At 39.5% G+C, this 17,787-nt stretch overlaps 1 protein-coding gene across 2 annotated transcripts in view; it reads left to right on the plus strand.

The window, feature by feature from the left end:
- Nucleotides 1-3,711: 3,711 nt before the first annotated feature.
- The window catches only part of LOC114289648 (uncharacterized), a 39,888-nt gene continuing 25,812 nt past the window's right edge, over nt 3,712-17,787 (plus strand). For both annotated transcript variants that reach the window (XM_028233423.2, XM_028233428.2), the window contains exon 1: nt 3,712-4,066. In XM_028233423.2, the coding sequence (XP_028089224.2) occupies nt 3,902-4,066 (165 nt within the window). In that variant the 5' untranslated portion in view covers nt 3,712-3,901. The remainder of the gene's footprint in view (nt 4,067-17,787) is intronic.

The raw sequence follows: 17,787 nt of genomic DNA on the forward strand, positions 1-17,787 counted from the left end.
GCCCCAGTCTTGAGGTCGTAAAAAATGGGGTATCTATAGCAAGGAGAGTCCCCAGAACACTAGATGCATAGGGCAAGGCGATGACTTGAGTTATGGTAGCTGGGTTTGGGGTTAGGCTTAAGGTAAGGGTTAGGTTGTGTTTGAATCATGAAATTTAGTGAGGATTTGAAAAATAAAATGAAAAATTGAGGAAAATATGAATAAAATATAAATTAATTTTTTTCCGTGTTTCCTTTACCTTTTTCATTTCCTTTCCAAAATCATATCCATCTAAACACGACTTTAGGATTTTGGGATATTAGGAATAATTAAGGACAAAAGTGTAATTTTAAGACGTAGTAAAATTGTAATACAAAAAATATGAAGAGTGGGAGTTTAGATAAAAAAAGAAAAGAAAAATTTACCCATAAATCCCATATTGAGGAATGATGATCCGTTTAGTCCCAAATATTTTCTTATAAATCAATTAGTTCTACTGATTTTGGAAATGTGAATTTAATATGTTTTTTGAAAATTGGGTTTACGGTTATACCCTTATTTTCATTATTTATTTATTTTTTCTTTTGTGCTAGAAATGTAAAATACACAACATATGAGAATCAAATTTGGGGTGAATTTTAATATGAGAATCTTTTTGATTTGGAATGGCTTGAAATGTAAGATTCTTCAAACATTCCAAAAGGAGTAGAAAAATGACTTGAAATATAAGATTTTTCAGAAACCACTATGTAAGTTTTAGATAAATGTGTTATTTCGATTTGGAATGACTTGAAATGTGAGATTTTTCAAACATTTCAAAAAGAGTACAAAAACTCCTTAATAAGTTTTTAGGCAAATGTATAATTTCAAACTGCGCGGTTTTGATTTGGAATGATTTGAAATAAGAGATTTTTAAACATTTCAAAAGGAGTACAAAAATCCCTTAGTAAACTTTGGATAAATGTGTAATTTCAAATTTTGAGATTTTGATTTGGAATGACTTGAAATGTGGGATTTTTCAAACATTTCAAAAGAATTACAAAACTCCTGTGGGGATTTCAGTTATTTATGAGTATTAACTAGCATCCACAAGTATAAACTTTAGGGTTATATTGTCATTTCCATACAAATATAACTATTAGGTTCCTTAGATTATTTGGAGGACTTATTGATTATTAAGATATGAAAATAGAATTTTTTGGTGCTTCTTCCTAAAAAAAATAGGTGCTCTTAGTGTTACTCTTTTAGAATTAGGAAGTGTATAATGAGATAAAATACATATTTTAATTTTTGAAAAATATTGTAAATAAAAGGGGAAATAATAATTTGAAAAAATAATTTATGAGTAATAGAAAATTTTATAAATTTTAATGATTAAAATTATAAATATTTTCATGAATCCTTATTTTATTGTGTAAATTATAAATAAAACCCTGATGTTAATTAAAAATAAAAACTCATTTCTCATGTTTGAGAAATTGAGTAATGATTGAGGCCTTCATCTAAAAGATCCCCACAAATTTAGACCACTCATGATGTGGACCTCACACATATCATGAGTGGGCACCACATATATATGGAGAGCCATGATTACTTTGGGGGTGTGGAGTCATTCCCAAATGAGGTCCCAAACATTTCCCTTGAGAAATTACGGGTGTGTTTGATTTGTGTTTGTAGAGTAGTTTTTTAGATAAAAAGTACGAAAACTTGTTTGGTTTATCTTTTTTCAGACATAGTTTTGAAAAATTGTTTTGGAGAGAGATTTTTTAAAAAAGTGATTGATTTGATGTGTATGAGAGAGAGAGAGTGATTTTGGAAAGTAGGTAATCAAACAAAATTTTGAGATTTTTTTTGAAAAAATTTGTTTAGTTTGATTACTCTTAAAAATTTATTTGTAGAGAATTTTTCTTATATTTTTTTTTCTAAAAAACAAACCAAACAAGGCCTACATCTCACCTTTGAGATTTCCAATCACATTATAAATGGCCTACTATGCTAATTAACCGTTAAGTCAGACTAAAGTGTATAATGTAAACAATAATTTTAAAAAAATATATTTATAGTACTAATCTTTATGAAGTTAAACACTTTACTTATTTATTTTTCTTGTCAACTAGTAGCACCACTTTATCCAACCATGGCACTATGTTCTCTCACTTTTAATCAACACCACCTTTGTTAATGCCTACAAACATATTTAGTGTGTCATCCATGAGGATTAGAGAATATTATAATGATACAGAGAGATAAATTTGACAATAAATGGATGAAAATTAGAATAACATAATAATTTCATTTTGAATTATTTTTTTTTTGGTTAGGTTAGTTACACAAAATTTGTTGGTAAGAATATATTTATAATTTTCAAAACGTGAAAGAAAAATTTATATTTTTAACCAATTTAAAAAGAAAAAAATTGTCCTTACAATTTATCCTAATTATTTTGAAAAGACACCACACATTTGTAAATTTTAATAAAAAGTGGATCTAACAAGATAAAAGTGCAAATAGAAAGTGGAGGTGAGAGTTGAGAAATTTTTTTTATAAATACATGCCGTTTGGTAACACTTACATTTTTAATTTTCTATTTATATTTATAAAAATTTTAAAAATTCAAATAAAAATTTATTTGGTAAAATTTTTGATTTATAAATCAGTGGTCTCAGTTTATAAATTTGGCTAAAAAATGAAAATACAAAAAATGTGTTTCCGTTTTAAGTTTTTTTTTTTTTTACCACCTAACACTAGCCATCACCCGCCACCATTTTCTACCACTGTCTTCCGTCACCACCCCCACCACCACCACTCACCATCCACTTGCCACCACCATCACCCATCACCCGCTACCACCACCCACTTGCCACCCATTCGCCGCCACTACCACCCACCTCTCGCCACCACCATCACCACCACCCACTACCCACCTACCATCCACCCATCACCACCTACCACCCTCCACTACCATCCACCGTCCGCCATTACCACTCGCCACCTACTTGCCACTACCATCCACTACCCATCACCACCAGCCACCTGCCACACACCCGCCACCACCACCACCACCACTACCATCACCCACCTGTCACCACTACCCACCATCACCACTCGCTACCACCACCTACCACCCGCCATCGTCACCCACCCACCCACCACCACTACCACCCGCCACCTACCTGTCACCATCCACCACCGCCTACCATCCGCCGCCACCACCGCTACCACCCACCACCCACTACCCGCCACTCGCCCACCCGCCCACCTACCACCACCACCCCCGCCCACTTGCTACCACTCAACACCCGCCACTGTCACCCACCCACCCACCACCACCACCTGCTACCTACCATCCACCACCCGCCATCTGCCACCCATCTGCCACCGCCACCCGCCACCACCATCACCACCCACTCGCTACCACCAGCCACCGGCACCCACCCACCCAGCACCACCATCCACCCGTCACCACCAGCTACCCACCACCCACCGTCACCACTTTCCACTACCGTCTTCCACCGCCACTTGCCACCACTTGCCATTTCTCACTCTTTTTTATATTTTAAATTTTTTTAAAACATTTTGTCAATTATTAAATGCGTTTGTAGTTTATATTTTTTTAAAAATAAATAAAAATTAATTTATAAAATTTTTATAAATATAAACTGAAAATCTAACGTTATCAATGACAAATATCTGTAATGAAATATAAACGAAAATGAAAGTATAAACGAAAATGAAAGATTGTGTATTGATAATTTTTTTTTTGCCCAAATCGCCAAATAGAAACTCCTTATTAAAACAACGTAGTGGCGTACAAATGAAGAACGTAGTGGCGTATAAATGAAGATCGCGGGACTGAATTATCTGCACCAGGCTAATGTAAAATAAAACATTTGATAATTTGGAAGCAATAGCTGATTGAGGAATGAGCAAAATGGCGATGGTATTGCGGAGGTTAATAGAGGTCGGAGGCGTCGTGACAAGTGTGCTTCTTCTTCTTCTTCTTGATTGCGGTGCTGCTTCCCAAGTGCCTGTGCCTCTCGTTTCTCGAATTGCCTTCGGATCCTGCGCCAACCAAAGCGCTCCCCAGGTTGCTCTAATTCATCTTTAATCATAATAATTGTTCATTTTTGTTAATTTTATTTATTTATATTCACTTATCAGGCTACACACTACTGGCTTAGTTTTCTAAAAATATATACAAACATGCAATCTGAAGAATACTCATTCGGTGAAGGAATTACCATTCATTCCATTCTATTTTATATTCCCCTCAACCAAACAATCCAATTAGATTTTGTTTTTTGGCTTAAATTAAATAATAGCAAAGCATGCACCACTGATTTGATTGAAAAATTCTAGTCCTCCTGAGCGAGAGCCTTTTGAAAGGGTAGGTTTGGACATCAAGTTGCGAGGAGGTCCTCAAATTTTAACACCAACTTGTTGAATATTTTGTTAAGATTCATGATGTTCTTCTACTTTTAAGTGTTTAAATTGGCTTTGCAATGAGCTGCCATTTTGTTCCTAGCATAACCTGATTTTGCATCAAGCTTTACACTTGGTACATAAACGGTTCTGTACTTATTTGCCTGCAATCAAAGTCATTATAGAGAATATTCTGCAAATTTGCTTTAGGGGATTCATTTAACCACCTTATCCTAAATTTTTAGTTTCTTTCTAAATTTCTGCTCAAAATTTTCCTCATGGTATATGATTGAGTTTTATTATATAATAAATTTCCTAACCCATTTCTCTCTCTATAATGAGTCTCTCTCTCTCTCTCTCTCTCTCTATAATGAGAGTTCTGCCTTGGGATTTACCACTGGTTTTGTCCAGTGTTCTCCAATCATCGTGGTTTCTACCTGTGATTAATCCTTTCCTACCTTTCACCTATTAGATTTCCCAACCCAAATTTGGTCTCACTCTCTTGCTCTGTCCCCTCTCTCTTGTTCCATCTCTTGCTATTGCTCATCCACTCTTGTCCCCTATGCTCTTGCCCCTCTAGGTATCACTTGCTTCTTTCATGGCTTGACAATCCCATCCCCCATAGGAGCATGATGGCATCTCTCTCGAAGAAGTTTCTGGCGAGAGTGTTGAGACCTCTAACCTTTGTTTGATCGGGAAGATTTTGGCTCCTGAGATTCTCAACAAGAAGGCGGTGTCTAATATTATTAGACGGGCCTGGAAAATATGTGGTGAACTATCTGTATCTCCATCGGATGATAATGTGTATCTTTTCTAGTTCAATGACAGTGATGACCGGCACAAGGTGCTCCGAGATAGTCCATGGTATATCTCCATGGAACGATAATGTGTATCTTTTCTAGTTCAGTGACAGTGATGACCGGCACAAGGTGCTCCGAGATAGTCCATGGCCGGTTATGGGAAATCTTCTAGCACTTTAGCCTCTAATGATTGGCCAGACGGTGGAAGAAATGAATTTCCATTGGTGCCCATTTTGGGTCCAAGTTCATGGACTACCACTCAATAATCTCACTAAACATAATGGTGAGATTCTGGGGAGGTGCATTGGGAGACTAATTCGTGTGGAAGCTCATATTGAAGGACTATTGCTATACCGTAATTTCCTTCAGATAAGAGTAGAAATTGACACACAACAACCCTACCAAAAGGAATTTGGCTCCAGAGATCTCGAGGGGGAGGTGAGTTCTGGCTTACTTTTAAATATGAAAAACTTTTGGATTTCTGTTATGATTGCGGGAGATTGGGGCACGAAAGCAATGTATGTAAATTTGTATCAAAAGAACAAGGTGCTTCATCAGGTACGGACCCAATTTGCAGACCGGAACTGCTAGTCCAACTGGCATCCACATTGAGCACTACCGTCGACAGGTCGATGAGCTGGAAAAAAAGGGTTGCTTTTGGCCTGAAGAACATAATCGTCTCTCCATCGGAGAATTCACCGGCGCGTGCTAGTACCACGATTGGGCCTTCAAATTATGCAGACCTGTCATCCCCAATTTCACCTTCCCGTACAGAGTCATGCACTACGTCTCTGTCCTCTCAACGGACAGTTAAGGTCGGCTTGCTAGGTGGAGATCGCCCTAATTCACCATCTGTCCAAACAGTAATTTAGGTGCCTCTTGTTTTACCTAATTTGGGGCAACAAAAATTACCTACGCACAAGGATAAGGATGGGGCAACTGGGCTGGATTTCTATTTGGGCCCTATCAGTAGTTCAACCCATAGAATTGAGAGGCCTTTTTCTCCAAACCTTAAGCCCAACTACTTTGTTACAGAGCCTCTAGATAGCCCACAAAGTGACCAAGCCCATCCTTTAGGAGGAGGGGATCCTAGTGATGAGTTGCCATCTTTTGTTCTAAGAAGCCCAATCTCAACTCTGATATCTCAAAACCCACCACATGTTTTAGATGGGCTCTTGTCTTCAGCCTTAAAGCATCTAAAGCTCAAAAGAAAAGGGGCTAAAGACAAGGACCTACCTCTGCGGCACTCGAAGTGTTAAAGTATTGAAGGACCAAGCCTTCCTATTCACAGTTCTTCCCAGAGCTTGCTTCTCCCTCCCAGTGCTAGTAGCATAAAGAAGTAAGTGTGTGTGTCAATTTCCGACCACACTGCCAATCAAACACTTAGCTGGAGAACACTGGCAGAATAGATTAAGCCTGAACAACCTATCACAGAAAGATAAGAATCTCGCGGTGGTTTGTCTACCCGGGGGCACTCCGACGATCAAGTCAGTTATCTTTCAAAGATAGCAAAAGTGCTTAACTCACTATTCAGAGTATAAAAAGCATACCTTAGATCCATGGGGGTGTCTCTCTTTTATAGCCAACACAAATCTAGTCCCAATAGAAGCCTAGCTCTAATGGACTTAGGATTACTGCTAATCTTGGACTCCCAATAGGATTAGGATAAACTCTCTAATAGTCTTATCTTTACCCAAACTGAAGTCTTCTGCCATTCTAGGACTCTTGTCCCTTATCCGCTTATCCCGAATTTTGGTATTCTCGCAGATAACCTCGGCCTAGCTGAGATCATCTCGGTGTCGTGACCAAGACATGTGGCACCCCGGCTGGCACTTCGGTGACACCTCGGCCATGTGTCGTCATTCAAAATTTATGTCCCCACAGTAAGCAATTTGGGAAAATCCAAGATTGAGAAAAGGAGAATTTCCAGAGGGAGAAGAGCTACCAAGCTGGAACAAGGTCTAGTGGATGTGGAAATTTCAAAGGCTATGAGAGTCATTGATGTAGCGTCTTCCTTCCCTAATGAGTGTAAATTCAGTTTGCTTTGATTTTGATGAGAATGTATCTCAAGTTTCTAGTACTTGTTTGGATTTGGAATCAGGTGTTCATGCATGGGCTATGATGGTTGGCCCTAAAAGCCACATGAATCATGCTGATTTTGAGTTGGAATTGTCAGGGGTTGGGGTGACTCCTAACATTCCAGATCTTACAAGGGTTATATATGACCCATCGTCCCTCAATAATTTTCCTTGTAGAAACCAAAAATAAGCAATTAGTTCTAGAGAGGATTCGTCGAAAGCTCCACTTTCTAAACAAAAGCTATGTCGACCCTGTTGGGTTGTCAGGAGGTCTTGCTTTGTAGTGGAAGGAAGAGGTGGACATGAATGTGAGCTTCAAGTCCCCAAATATTTTTAAATGCACAGTATCTATGGGATTGATAGCTTCTAGTTGGCTTGCCACCTTTGTGTACGCTCCTCCTCGCTGGGCTGATAGAAGAGCTTTTTGGCAATATCTAAAAAAATTTGGCTTCTTAAAATGGGTATCCTTGGGTCTGTATGGGGGATTTAAATGAGGTGGGTAGTCATGGGAGAAACCGGGTTCTGCAAGATAGAATAATGCTAGAATGCAACAGTTTCCAGACCTACTATCTGAGTGTGAGTTAATGGACCTTGAGTTTAAAAGTGCACCATATACGTGGACTAACAACCAATCGAGTGTCAACAACGTGAGGGAAAGACTAGACAAAGCTTTGGCAACAGTGAGTTGGGGACAATTGTACCCCTATGCGCAAGTGCATCATGAAGCAATGGTGGGGTCTGATCACTGTCCCTTCTTCTACACTGTCACATACCTCCCAAGAAGATACCACACCTGTTCAAATTCGAATCCATGTGGACTACTAGCCCGGATTGCTTTAAAGCTCTATTATCAGAATATTACGATTTGATTCGCAATTTTTGCAAAATCGATATGAATCTATGGGTGAATCTATTTTGAAAGTGAATCTCTTGTGAATCGCACGATTCACAATCGATTCAGGGTTTGATTCACTTTTTATGATTTATGCAATTTTTAAAATTGTTGTGTCCGACAAATTTTCGATTTTTTTTCTCTCCATCTTTTTAGTAAAAATGACATAATACAATTTCTAATAGCGTTTAATACCAAAATAACCAACATATATACATGATTTGTTGTTATTTTAGTGATCATGGAGTTTTTAATAGGATCCAATCAGATTTAGTCAGACCCAACATATTTTTAACCTTTCTTCTCATTTTTTTTTCCTTTAAAAAATTATAATATATTTTCTAAAGATGTTTAAGATTAAAGTTACACTACGAATTATCTATTGCTATTTTATTAAATTGAATATAATTGAATATTAAATGTGTGAGGTCAGTTATACGTTTTAAAATGTTTTAGGCTTTAAAATAAAAAATTCTGAAAAATTCTTTCTTATTATTTACTCACTGTTACTTAGAAAAGTATGTGTGCTTATTGTACAAATATTAATATTGTTGTTGATTATTATTACTTTGGAAATTGATAGTTTGTCTATTTGGTTATTATCTTTATTAAGAATGGTTTATAAGAAATATCTAAAAAAGTAAAAAGGTAAGATAGTGATCTTACCTAGGAACCTTTGTTAACTTCTTACCTATTAGACTACGCGATTACCATTCAAAATAACATTTTCATTGATTTAAGTCTAAATATTTCACAGTCCTAATATATATTTAACATCTAATGTGTACATATATGTTTTTAAGTAATTTAGAAAAAGTGACCGAATCTTTACGATTTATAATTCGATTTGATTCGCAATTCAGTACGAGGCCATTTCGACCCATGATACGAATCCCGATTTGACAACTATGCTCTGAAGTGATCCAATCGTCCTGGCTATAGCTAACATAGGGTCCCCAATGTATCGCTTCACACAAAAGCTTAAGAAATGCAGAAGAGAGCTGTCCAGTTGGAGCAAGGAAAAATTTGGGGACAACTGAATAAAAATAGGTGTTTTGAAAAATGCACCACTGAAGATTCCAGCTCAACCATACACATATGATAACTTCGTTTGGATTTGTAATATTCAAAGTGAGTTAGAAGTGGTGCTGGGAAGGGAAGAGATGTATCAACATCAGCGGTCTAGAGTCAATTGGCTGAGGTATGGAGACAAAAACACAACGTTCTTTCATGCCACTGTTATCCAAAGGAGGCAAAGAAATCAGATGGTTAAGCTCAAGACTGAATTTGGGGAATGGTGTGATATGGATGAAGCCATAAACAACCAGCTATTCTCTTACTTCCAAAAGCTTTTTAAGGCTTTGGAAGCTAGAGACATGACAGAAGCTTTATCGGTTGTTGATTGTGAGGTCACTGAAGCCATGAATGCAGACCTTACCAAGCCTCTCACTGATGCTGAGATAAAATTGGCAGCCTTCCAATTGGGCCCCCTCAAAGCCCCATGTCCAGATGGCTTTTCAGGTATTTTCTACCAAAAGCATTGGCAAGTGGTTGGTCCAGAAGTTTGTTTAGCAGTCCGGAGTTTTTTCAATGAAGGGTTTGTGTCAAGAGAATGGAATCTCACTAATCTTATCTTCATTCCAAAAGTGGCGGCTCCAGAGACACTTAACCATTATTGCCCTATTAGCTTTTGCAACTTCAATATGAAAATCATCACAAAGGTTTTGGCTAATAGGCTCGAGAATTCTCAAACAGCTTGTCACACCTAATCCGTCAGCCTTTGTACCTGGCCGTTTGATTCAGGACAATATTCTGATAGCGCATGAAGCATCCCATTTCTCGAGAAATCAGAATCGGGAGAGAGGTTGGATTTATCCTTGAAATTGGACTTCAACAAGGCTTATGATCGAATCCAATGGGATTTTCTTGAAGTGGTTCTCAGTAAGTTGGGGTAATGGGTGAAGTGGGTGATGGAGTGTGTCACGACGGTTAGTTTCTCAATCTTTGCCAATGGGGAGAAAAGAGCTGTTTTCACTCCTTGTGGACTTAAAGGGGACCCTCTATACCCTTACCTCTTTCTACTTGTGGCCAATGTCCTGTCCAAATTGATAGCTCGTGGTATTTATTCTAAGGCAATCTTGGGACTAAAGATGAGAACTTGTCCAATCTTATCTGATTTGTTTTTGGCCAATGTCCTATCCTCTTCTTCAAGGCTAACACTGTTGAATGTCAGAATATGCTCCATATTCTTCAAGTGTACAGCAGGGCTTCGGGCCAGCTTCTCAACCTGGACAAGTCTGAAATTGTCTTTTCGGCCAATGCTTCAGAGGTGCTTAAAGAGGGGATTTGTGGAACAATAGGTATCAACAGGCCCAGACCAAACATCAAATATCTGGGTTTACCTACGATGTGGGGGCGATCGAAAGCAGATGCTTATGGTTTTTTGATTGAAAGAATGGTTTCTAAGATGCAAGGGTGGGAAAACAACTTGCTTTCTCATGCCGGTAGAGAAGTTCTTATTAAAGCAGTGGTGCAGGCTATTCCGTCCTACGATATGGCTTGCTTCTATCTCCCCCAGAGCTTTTGCCACAAGTTGGATGTTGCTATTCGAAATTATTGGTGGAAAGGAGATCTGGGAAACAGAGCCAAGTGGGAATCTATGTGCTTACCAAAATTGGAAGGGGGTATGGGATTCCAGAATTTTTTCACAATTCAATCAAGCTTTGCTTGCAAAGCAAGGTTGAAGGTTAATTAAACACCCCGATTATTATTGGGCAAGAATATTTAAAGGCCTGTATTACCTGAATTCAGACTTCTTGCATGCGTCTAGAGGGGCCAGAACATTATGGGCATGGGCAAGTTTGTTGAAAGGCAGAGAACTATTGCTAAAAGGGTCTCGGTGGCAGATTCACAATGGAAACTCAGTAAGGTTTTGGGATGATTGTTGGATTCCTACAACCAGTAATTTCAAGATATCTTCCAATAAACCCTCTGATTGTGATATTTTTCTGGTTTCAGATGTTATAGACCAAGTCCACAAGCAATGGAAGTTGGAAACAATTCAATCCATCATTTCTGCAACTGATCTAGAGGCCATTAAATCCATTCAATTATCCTTTGAAGGTTGTGATGAAGCTTTGTTTTGGCATCCAAACAAATCTGGAATTTATACAGTGAAATCAGGGTACCAGTTAGCCAAAGTTTTATCATCTAGTTCTCCCCCTGACCAACCTCCTTTCTCCTCCCCCCTAATTTCTGGAAACACATTTGGACTCTTCAGGTACCACAAAAAATCCGCCATTTTTGGTGGAGATTTTGCAAGAACTTGCTAGCAACTAAGGTAAACCTATCTAAATGTAGATGTGCTGCATCTAACATGTGCTCTGTGTGTCTGAAAGAAGAAGAATCAGTGGAACACTTATTGTTTGATTGTGGTTGGACAAAGGCGGTGTGGTTTGGGAGCATGTTAAAATTGGACCAAATTACAAATTTTGAGAACGAAATTAACATAATTAAAACTTAAAGGACCAAAGTAACAAGAAACGAATGCTTTAATCACCAAAAATGTCTTTTATCCTAAATCTAATATAAAAATTGAAATGCTATACAAATATAGATCCAACAGGTATTGAGACACAAGCCGAATTATCTATTAGACTTCAATTTTATATATAAAATATACATTTCATTTGATGTGATTTTTATTTTTTCAGTAATGCCTTTTAATTGTCCTATCTAATAACTATTTAAAACAATTAAATTTTTTCATCATTCATCACATTGCTCTCAGTGAGAATGTAAAATGGAGAAATTAGGATTGAAAGTTAGGAGGAAGAAGAAGAAGAGAGAACTTTTGTATATATTGAAAACTAATTAATTCCCTCAACTTTACATCACTCAAATATATATAAAAAACCTAAAGTAGCAATATGACCATCGTACCCTCAACTTAAGTAAATATTAACAAGAGAACAAAAATAACTAAAAGAACTATTCTAACACTCCCCCTCAAGCTGGAGCATAGAGATCAAACATGCCCAGCTTGGCAGACAAACGAAGAAATGAAGGCCGAGCCAAAGGTTTGGTGAGAATATCACCCAATTGATCCTCAGAACGAACATAAGGAGTCACCAGTTGCTTGCGGAGTAAGAGATCACGAATAAAATGGCAATCAACTTCGATATGTTTGGTGCGTTCATGAAACACAAGGTTATTGGCAATGAAGATAGCAGCCTGATTGTCACAAAACATGCGCATAGGAGTGGAAACAGAAAAGCCAAAATCTTGGAGAAGAGACTGAACCCAGAGCATCTCAGAAGCAGTATGAGCCATGGCGCGATATTCAGCCTCGGCACTAGGACGAGCAACGACGGTCTGTTTCTTGCTACGCCAAGTGACAAGATTACCACCAACAAAAGTACAATAGCCTGAGGTGGAACGGCGGTCAGTCGTATTACCAGCCCAATCAGCATCACTGAAGCCAGTGACAGACAAGGAGGAAGATGGGTGATAGAGCAACCCCCGACCTGCAGCACGCTTTAAGTATTGCAAGATACGACATACAGCCACAAAATGGGGTTGGCGGGGAGCATGCATAAACTGACTGACCACACCCACAGCATAGGTAATATCTGGACGAGTGACAGTGAGATAGATTAACTTGCCAACCAACCGACGATAACGACCAATATCAGGAAAGAAGTCACCAGTGTCACCAGCAAGCTTGACACTAGAATCCATGGGAGTATCACTGGGGCGAGTGCCTAAGAGACCAGTCTCAGTAAGAAGATCAAGAACATACTTCCGTTGAGAAAGAAACAAGCCCTGAGAAGAACGGGCAACTTCAATCCCAAGAAAATACCGAAGATGGCCTAAGTCTTTGGTGTGAAATTGTTGTCCCAAATACTGCTTCAAATCAGCAATATCATTGGAGTCACTCCCTGAAATGATGATGTCATCCACATAGACAATAAGAACAATACTCCAAGTAGACGAGTGGCGAACAAAAACAGAGTGATCAAAAGTGGAACGGTGAAAGCCATAGGCAAGCACAACAGCACTGAAGCGATCAAACCAGGCACGAGGGAACTGCTTAAGACCATACAAGGCCTTCCTCAATCGACAAACAAGATGCTCTTGGTCGGGAACAACATAGCCAGGGGGCTGATCCATATAGACCTCCTCGTGGAGATCACCATGGAGAAAAGCATTCTTGATATCCAGTTGATATAAAGGCCAAGACTGATTAACTGCAACAGAGAGAAGAATCCGAACAGAGTTAAGACGGGCCACAGGAGAAAAGGTCTCCAAGTAATCAACACAATAGGTTTGGGTGTAGCCTTTAGCTACCAGGCGAGCCTTAAGTCGCTTAACAGTTCCATCAGGAAGATACTTAACAGTATAAATCCAACGATAACCCACAATAGATTTGCCAGATGGCAGAGGAGTAAGGTCCCAGGTCTGATTTTGATGAAGAGCATGCATTTCCTTATCCATGGCAAACTTCCAACTAGCGATGGACATAGCCTCAAGATAGGTGCGAGGAATGGAAATACTAGACAAGCTACAAGCAAAAGAGTGAAGACCAGGAGAGAGGCGATCATAAGAAACGAAATGAGCAATAGGATGTTGAGTGCAAGTGCGTTTACCTTTGCGTAGGGCAATAGGAAGGTCATCAGATGGTAGAGCAGCAGGTGGAACAGGGGCCTCAGACGAAGGAGATGAACTGGTCGGGCCATAAGACACAATGCGACGAGCTTGAGACCGTTGATAAACCTGCAAAGGAGGGGTAGAAGTGAGAGGAGAGAGAGAGGATAGAGGAGTGGATGTGGAAGGAGCATAAGAGGGAAGAGTAGGAGTGAGAGAGGCTGGCTCCCCCTCACGAGAAGAGAGAAGATCAGTAGATAACTGTTGCCCAGAGGAAGAAAAAAACGGAGTAGACTCAAAAAACGTTACATCAGCACTGACAAAGTAGCGACGAGACTCAAGATGATAACACCGGTACCCTTTTTGAGTGTGAGAATAACCTAAGAACACACACTTGCGTGCACGAGGAGATAACTTATCCAACCCAGGGTCAAGAACATGGACAAAGGCCGCACACCCAAAAATGCGAGGAGGCAAGGGAAAAGGAGATGTGGTGGGATATAATAGAGAATAGGGAGATGTGTGTACAACACTAGAGGGCATGCGATTGATAAGCAAACAAGCAGTGAGAACAGCATCGCCCCAAAGCTGTTTGGGGACATGCATATTAAACATCAGGGCGCGAGCAATATCTAGCAAATGGCGGTGTTTCCGTTCTGCAACACCATTTTGTGGGGATGTATGAGAACAAGTAGTTTGATGAATAATACCATGAGCATCACAAAAGGTAGTTACAATAGATTGCACATATTCTAAGGCATTATCAAACCGAAATAGCTTAATACGTTTGCCAAATTGAGTAAAGATTTTATTATAAAACTTAGAGATGATGGAAGGCAAATCAGATCTTTGTTTCATTAAAAACAACCAAGTCATCCGAGAGTAATCATCCACAAAAATAACAAAATAAAAGAACCCATTAACAGTGGGAGTTCTAGAAGGACCCCAAATATCTGTATGGACAAGAGCAAAAGACTCAGACACACGACTAACACTACGACGAGGAAAAGAACTACGATGATGCTTCCCAAATTGACAGGCTTCACACTCAATCTGAGAAACATGACTCAAACCCGGAACAGCTAACTTGAGCTTGGCCAAGGAGGGATGACCCAAGCAAAAATGCCACTGAAGAGGAGATACACCTGCACTCAACACAGCAGATGGAGGAGGAGACGTCTCAGCGTCCAAAAAGTATAAGCCATCCTTCTCATGCCCCGAACCAATCATCCTCTTGGTCTGGAGGTCCTGCAAAACACATGAAGTAAGAGAAAAGGTTATCGAACAATGGAGAGCTTGAGTCAATTGGCTAACAGAAAGCAAATTAAATGGAAATTTAGGAACATAAAGACCAGAAGGTAAGGACATGGATGGAGTGGGATGAAGAGGACCTTGACCACAGACAGGCCGAGAAGATCCATCAGCAAGTATAATGGTATGATCAACAGGTCTAAGAGTATCAAAAAGAGAGGAATTACCAGAGACATGAGAACTAGCACTAGAGTCTAGGAGCCAAGGCTGAGAGGACTTAGCCACACATGCAATATTACCTGAACTAGCCATGGTAGCAGTAGAGGAAGAAGGTAGACTAGGCCGCAGAGACTGGACAAGGGCAGTAAGCTCACTAATTTGAGTAGTGAGTGTCTCATGCGAAGTAACAGGAGAAGCATCCGAGCCAATAGACAACAAGAAAGACTGTGAGGAGGGGACATCCATAACCTGATGGACATGATCAGGTCTGCCATGCTTTTGCCAACACCAAGGTTCAGTATGACCTTGGGAACCACAATGAGTACACTTGCGATCGGCACGTATACGAGAACCAGGTCCACTACTGCTTCCACCACGGAAACCACCACGTGAGCCACCACTATGAGAACCACCTCCACGAGAGCCCCGTGAACCAGAAGAAGAGCTCCGGGAACCAGAAGAACTATGAAAACCCCCGCGAGGAGACCCATGATCACCACTACTAGAAACCAATGCAGAAGATGATAAAGAAGAGGACCCAGAAGTGGATTGTGCTTGTCCCAATGAAGAGCGTAACAGCCTAGAATAGGCATTGGCAGTTGAAGGTAGAGTGTCACTGGCAAGAATCTGATCTTTGAACCCTCGCAACTCAGGATCTAAGCCAGAAAGTAAAGAAGCCATCATAAACTCCTCCCAATGTTGTTTCTGGGTGGTCACATCAGTAGTGAAAGGTCGATGCTGCAGTAACTGATCCCACAAAGTCTTGAGACTACTATAATAATCAGGGAGAGACCGGCCAGATTGACGCATAGCAGAAATCTGTTCATATAACTCGTAGACCCGAGAGACATTACTTTGATTTGAAAAAGACTCAGCAAGGGAGTCCCAAATGGCCTTAGAGGTATCACAAAATTCCACGGTAGTAGCAACCTGTGGTTCTAGACTGTGCCAAATCCAACCCATCACACAAGAATCCTCACAACACCAATCATCATAATCCTTATCATCAGTAGGAGGAGGGAGTTCACTAATATAGCGGGACTTCTTCTTACTGCGTAAGAAAATCTTGACAGCATGGGCCCAAGCCAAATAATTAGCACCATTCAATTTCTTTGTAGTGATAGATTTAGGCATGTCATCATCTTTACCCATAGTTATAGCCTTAGCCTCAATCTCAACCATAATGATCAACCAGACTTGCAAACAGCCAATACCCACACCCACAATCACCAATATAAACACAGAACTAGCTCAACAACCAAGTTTGGACCCAAATGAGACCAACACATCAACTCACCAGTAGCAATCAATAAAGAGAGGACAAATATCCCTTGCTAGAAGGGTTTCAGCCCTTATATAGGAGCCTTCAATAGGTAGAACCGAAGAACACAAGGTGACTGGACCAGAAACAGCCAAAAATCGAACAGAATATCAACCCAACAGGAGTAAAACGACAAATTAAGATCAAGGACCCGTAGAGGGGTGATTTTCGGCTCCTAGGGAAGTGAGCCCAGCAAGAAAAACCAGGAAAAAATAGTCCCAAAGGCAGATTAAAAAAAAACAGTCCCAAAACACGAAATAGTTTCAAAAATCGAAAACTCACATCAGGGATGATCAAAAAATTCCACAAAAATCACCATAAATCTCAGGAGGCAATTTCGAGTCTAGGGATAAAGGACCCGTCCGTACACTGCTTACGTCATGCTGACGTCATCGTACGGCTGGTGACATCAGCACGTCTCGGTCACCTCAAATCGATCTTTAGAATCTGTAGAACCCTTTCTAATGAAGAAGAGATTGCTCTGATACCAAGTGAGAATGTAAAATGGAGAAATTAGGGTTGAAAGTTAGGAGGAAGAAGAAGAAGAGAGAACTTTTGTATGTATTGAAAACTAATTAATTCCCTTTACATCACTCAAATATATATAAAAAACCTAAAGTAGCAATATGACCATCGTACCCTCAACTTAAGTAAATATTAACAAGAGAACAAAAATAACTAAAAGAACTATTCTAACACTCTCAATCATTAAACCATCTAATAGTTTAAAAACAAAATTGCACCCATCACAAGTAAGTACATGTATCCCAATACTCATAAATTTTTTTCTCAAATTGCCAAAAGATAGATTGTTGAAGATGCCCATTTTATTTCTGGCAGTTGCATGATCAATTGCTTCCAACATTAATGGTGTTATCACGTAGAGTCGAGACTTCCCAAGTAGTGGAACATCAAATCAAACAAAAAAAATCAATCAAAGAGAAAGTAGGAGTAGTTACCATAAATCTTGATTGTCACGGATTTAGATGACGCAGGCATGATAATCTTTGAGGAATTCATTCACTACGATGGATTTGTAGACAACGGTATATGAAGTAGACTGACATGAAACAAAATTGGTAATGGACTATCAATGTTCCAAACGCAATGATAAATGTTCTGGTTATAAATGATTTGGTTATTTGAATTTTCCTTTTGTTCCAAGCGTTAGCAGGGGCA

Source organism: Camellia sinensis, chromosome 6, assembly GCF_055761805.1.
Source record: "Camellia sinensis isolate YWXY chromosome 6, ASM5576180v1, whole genome shotgun sequence".
NCBI classification, from domain to species: domain Eukaryota; kingdom Viridiplantae; phylum Streptophyta; class Magnoliopsida; order Ericales; family Theaceae; genus Camellia; species Camellia sinensis.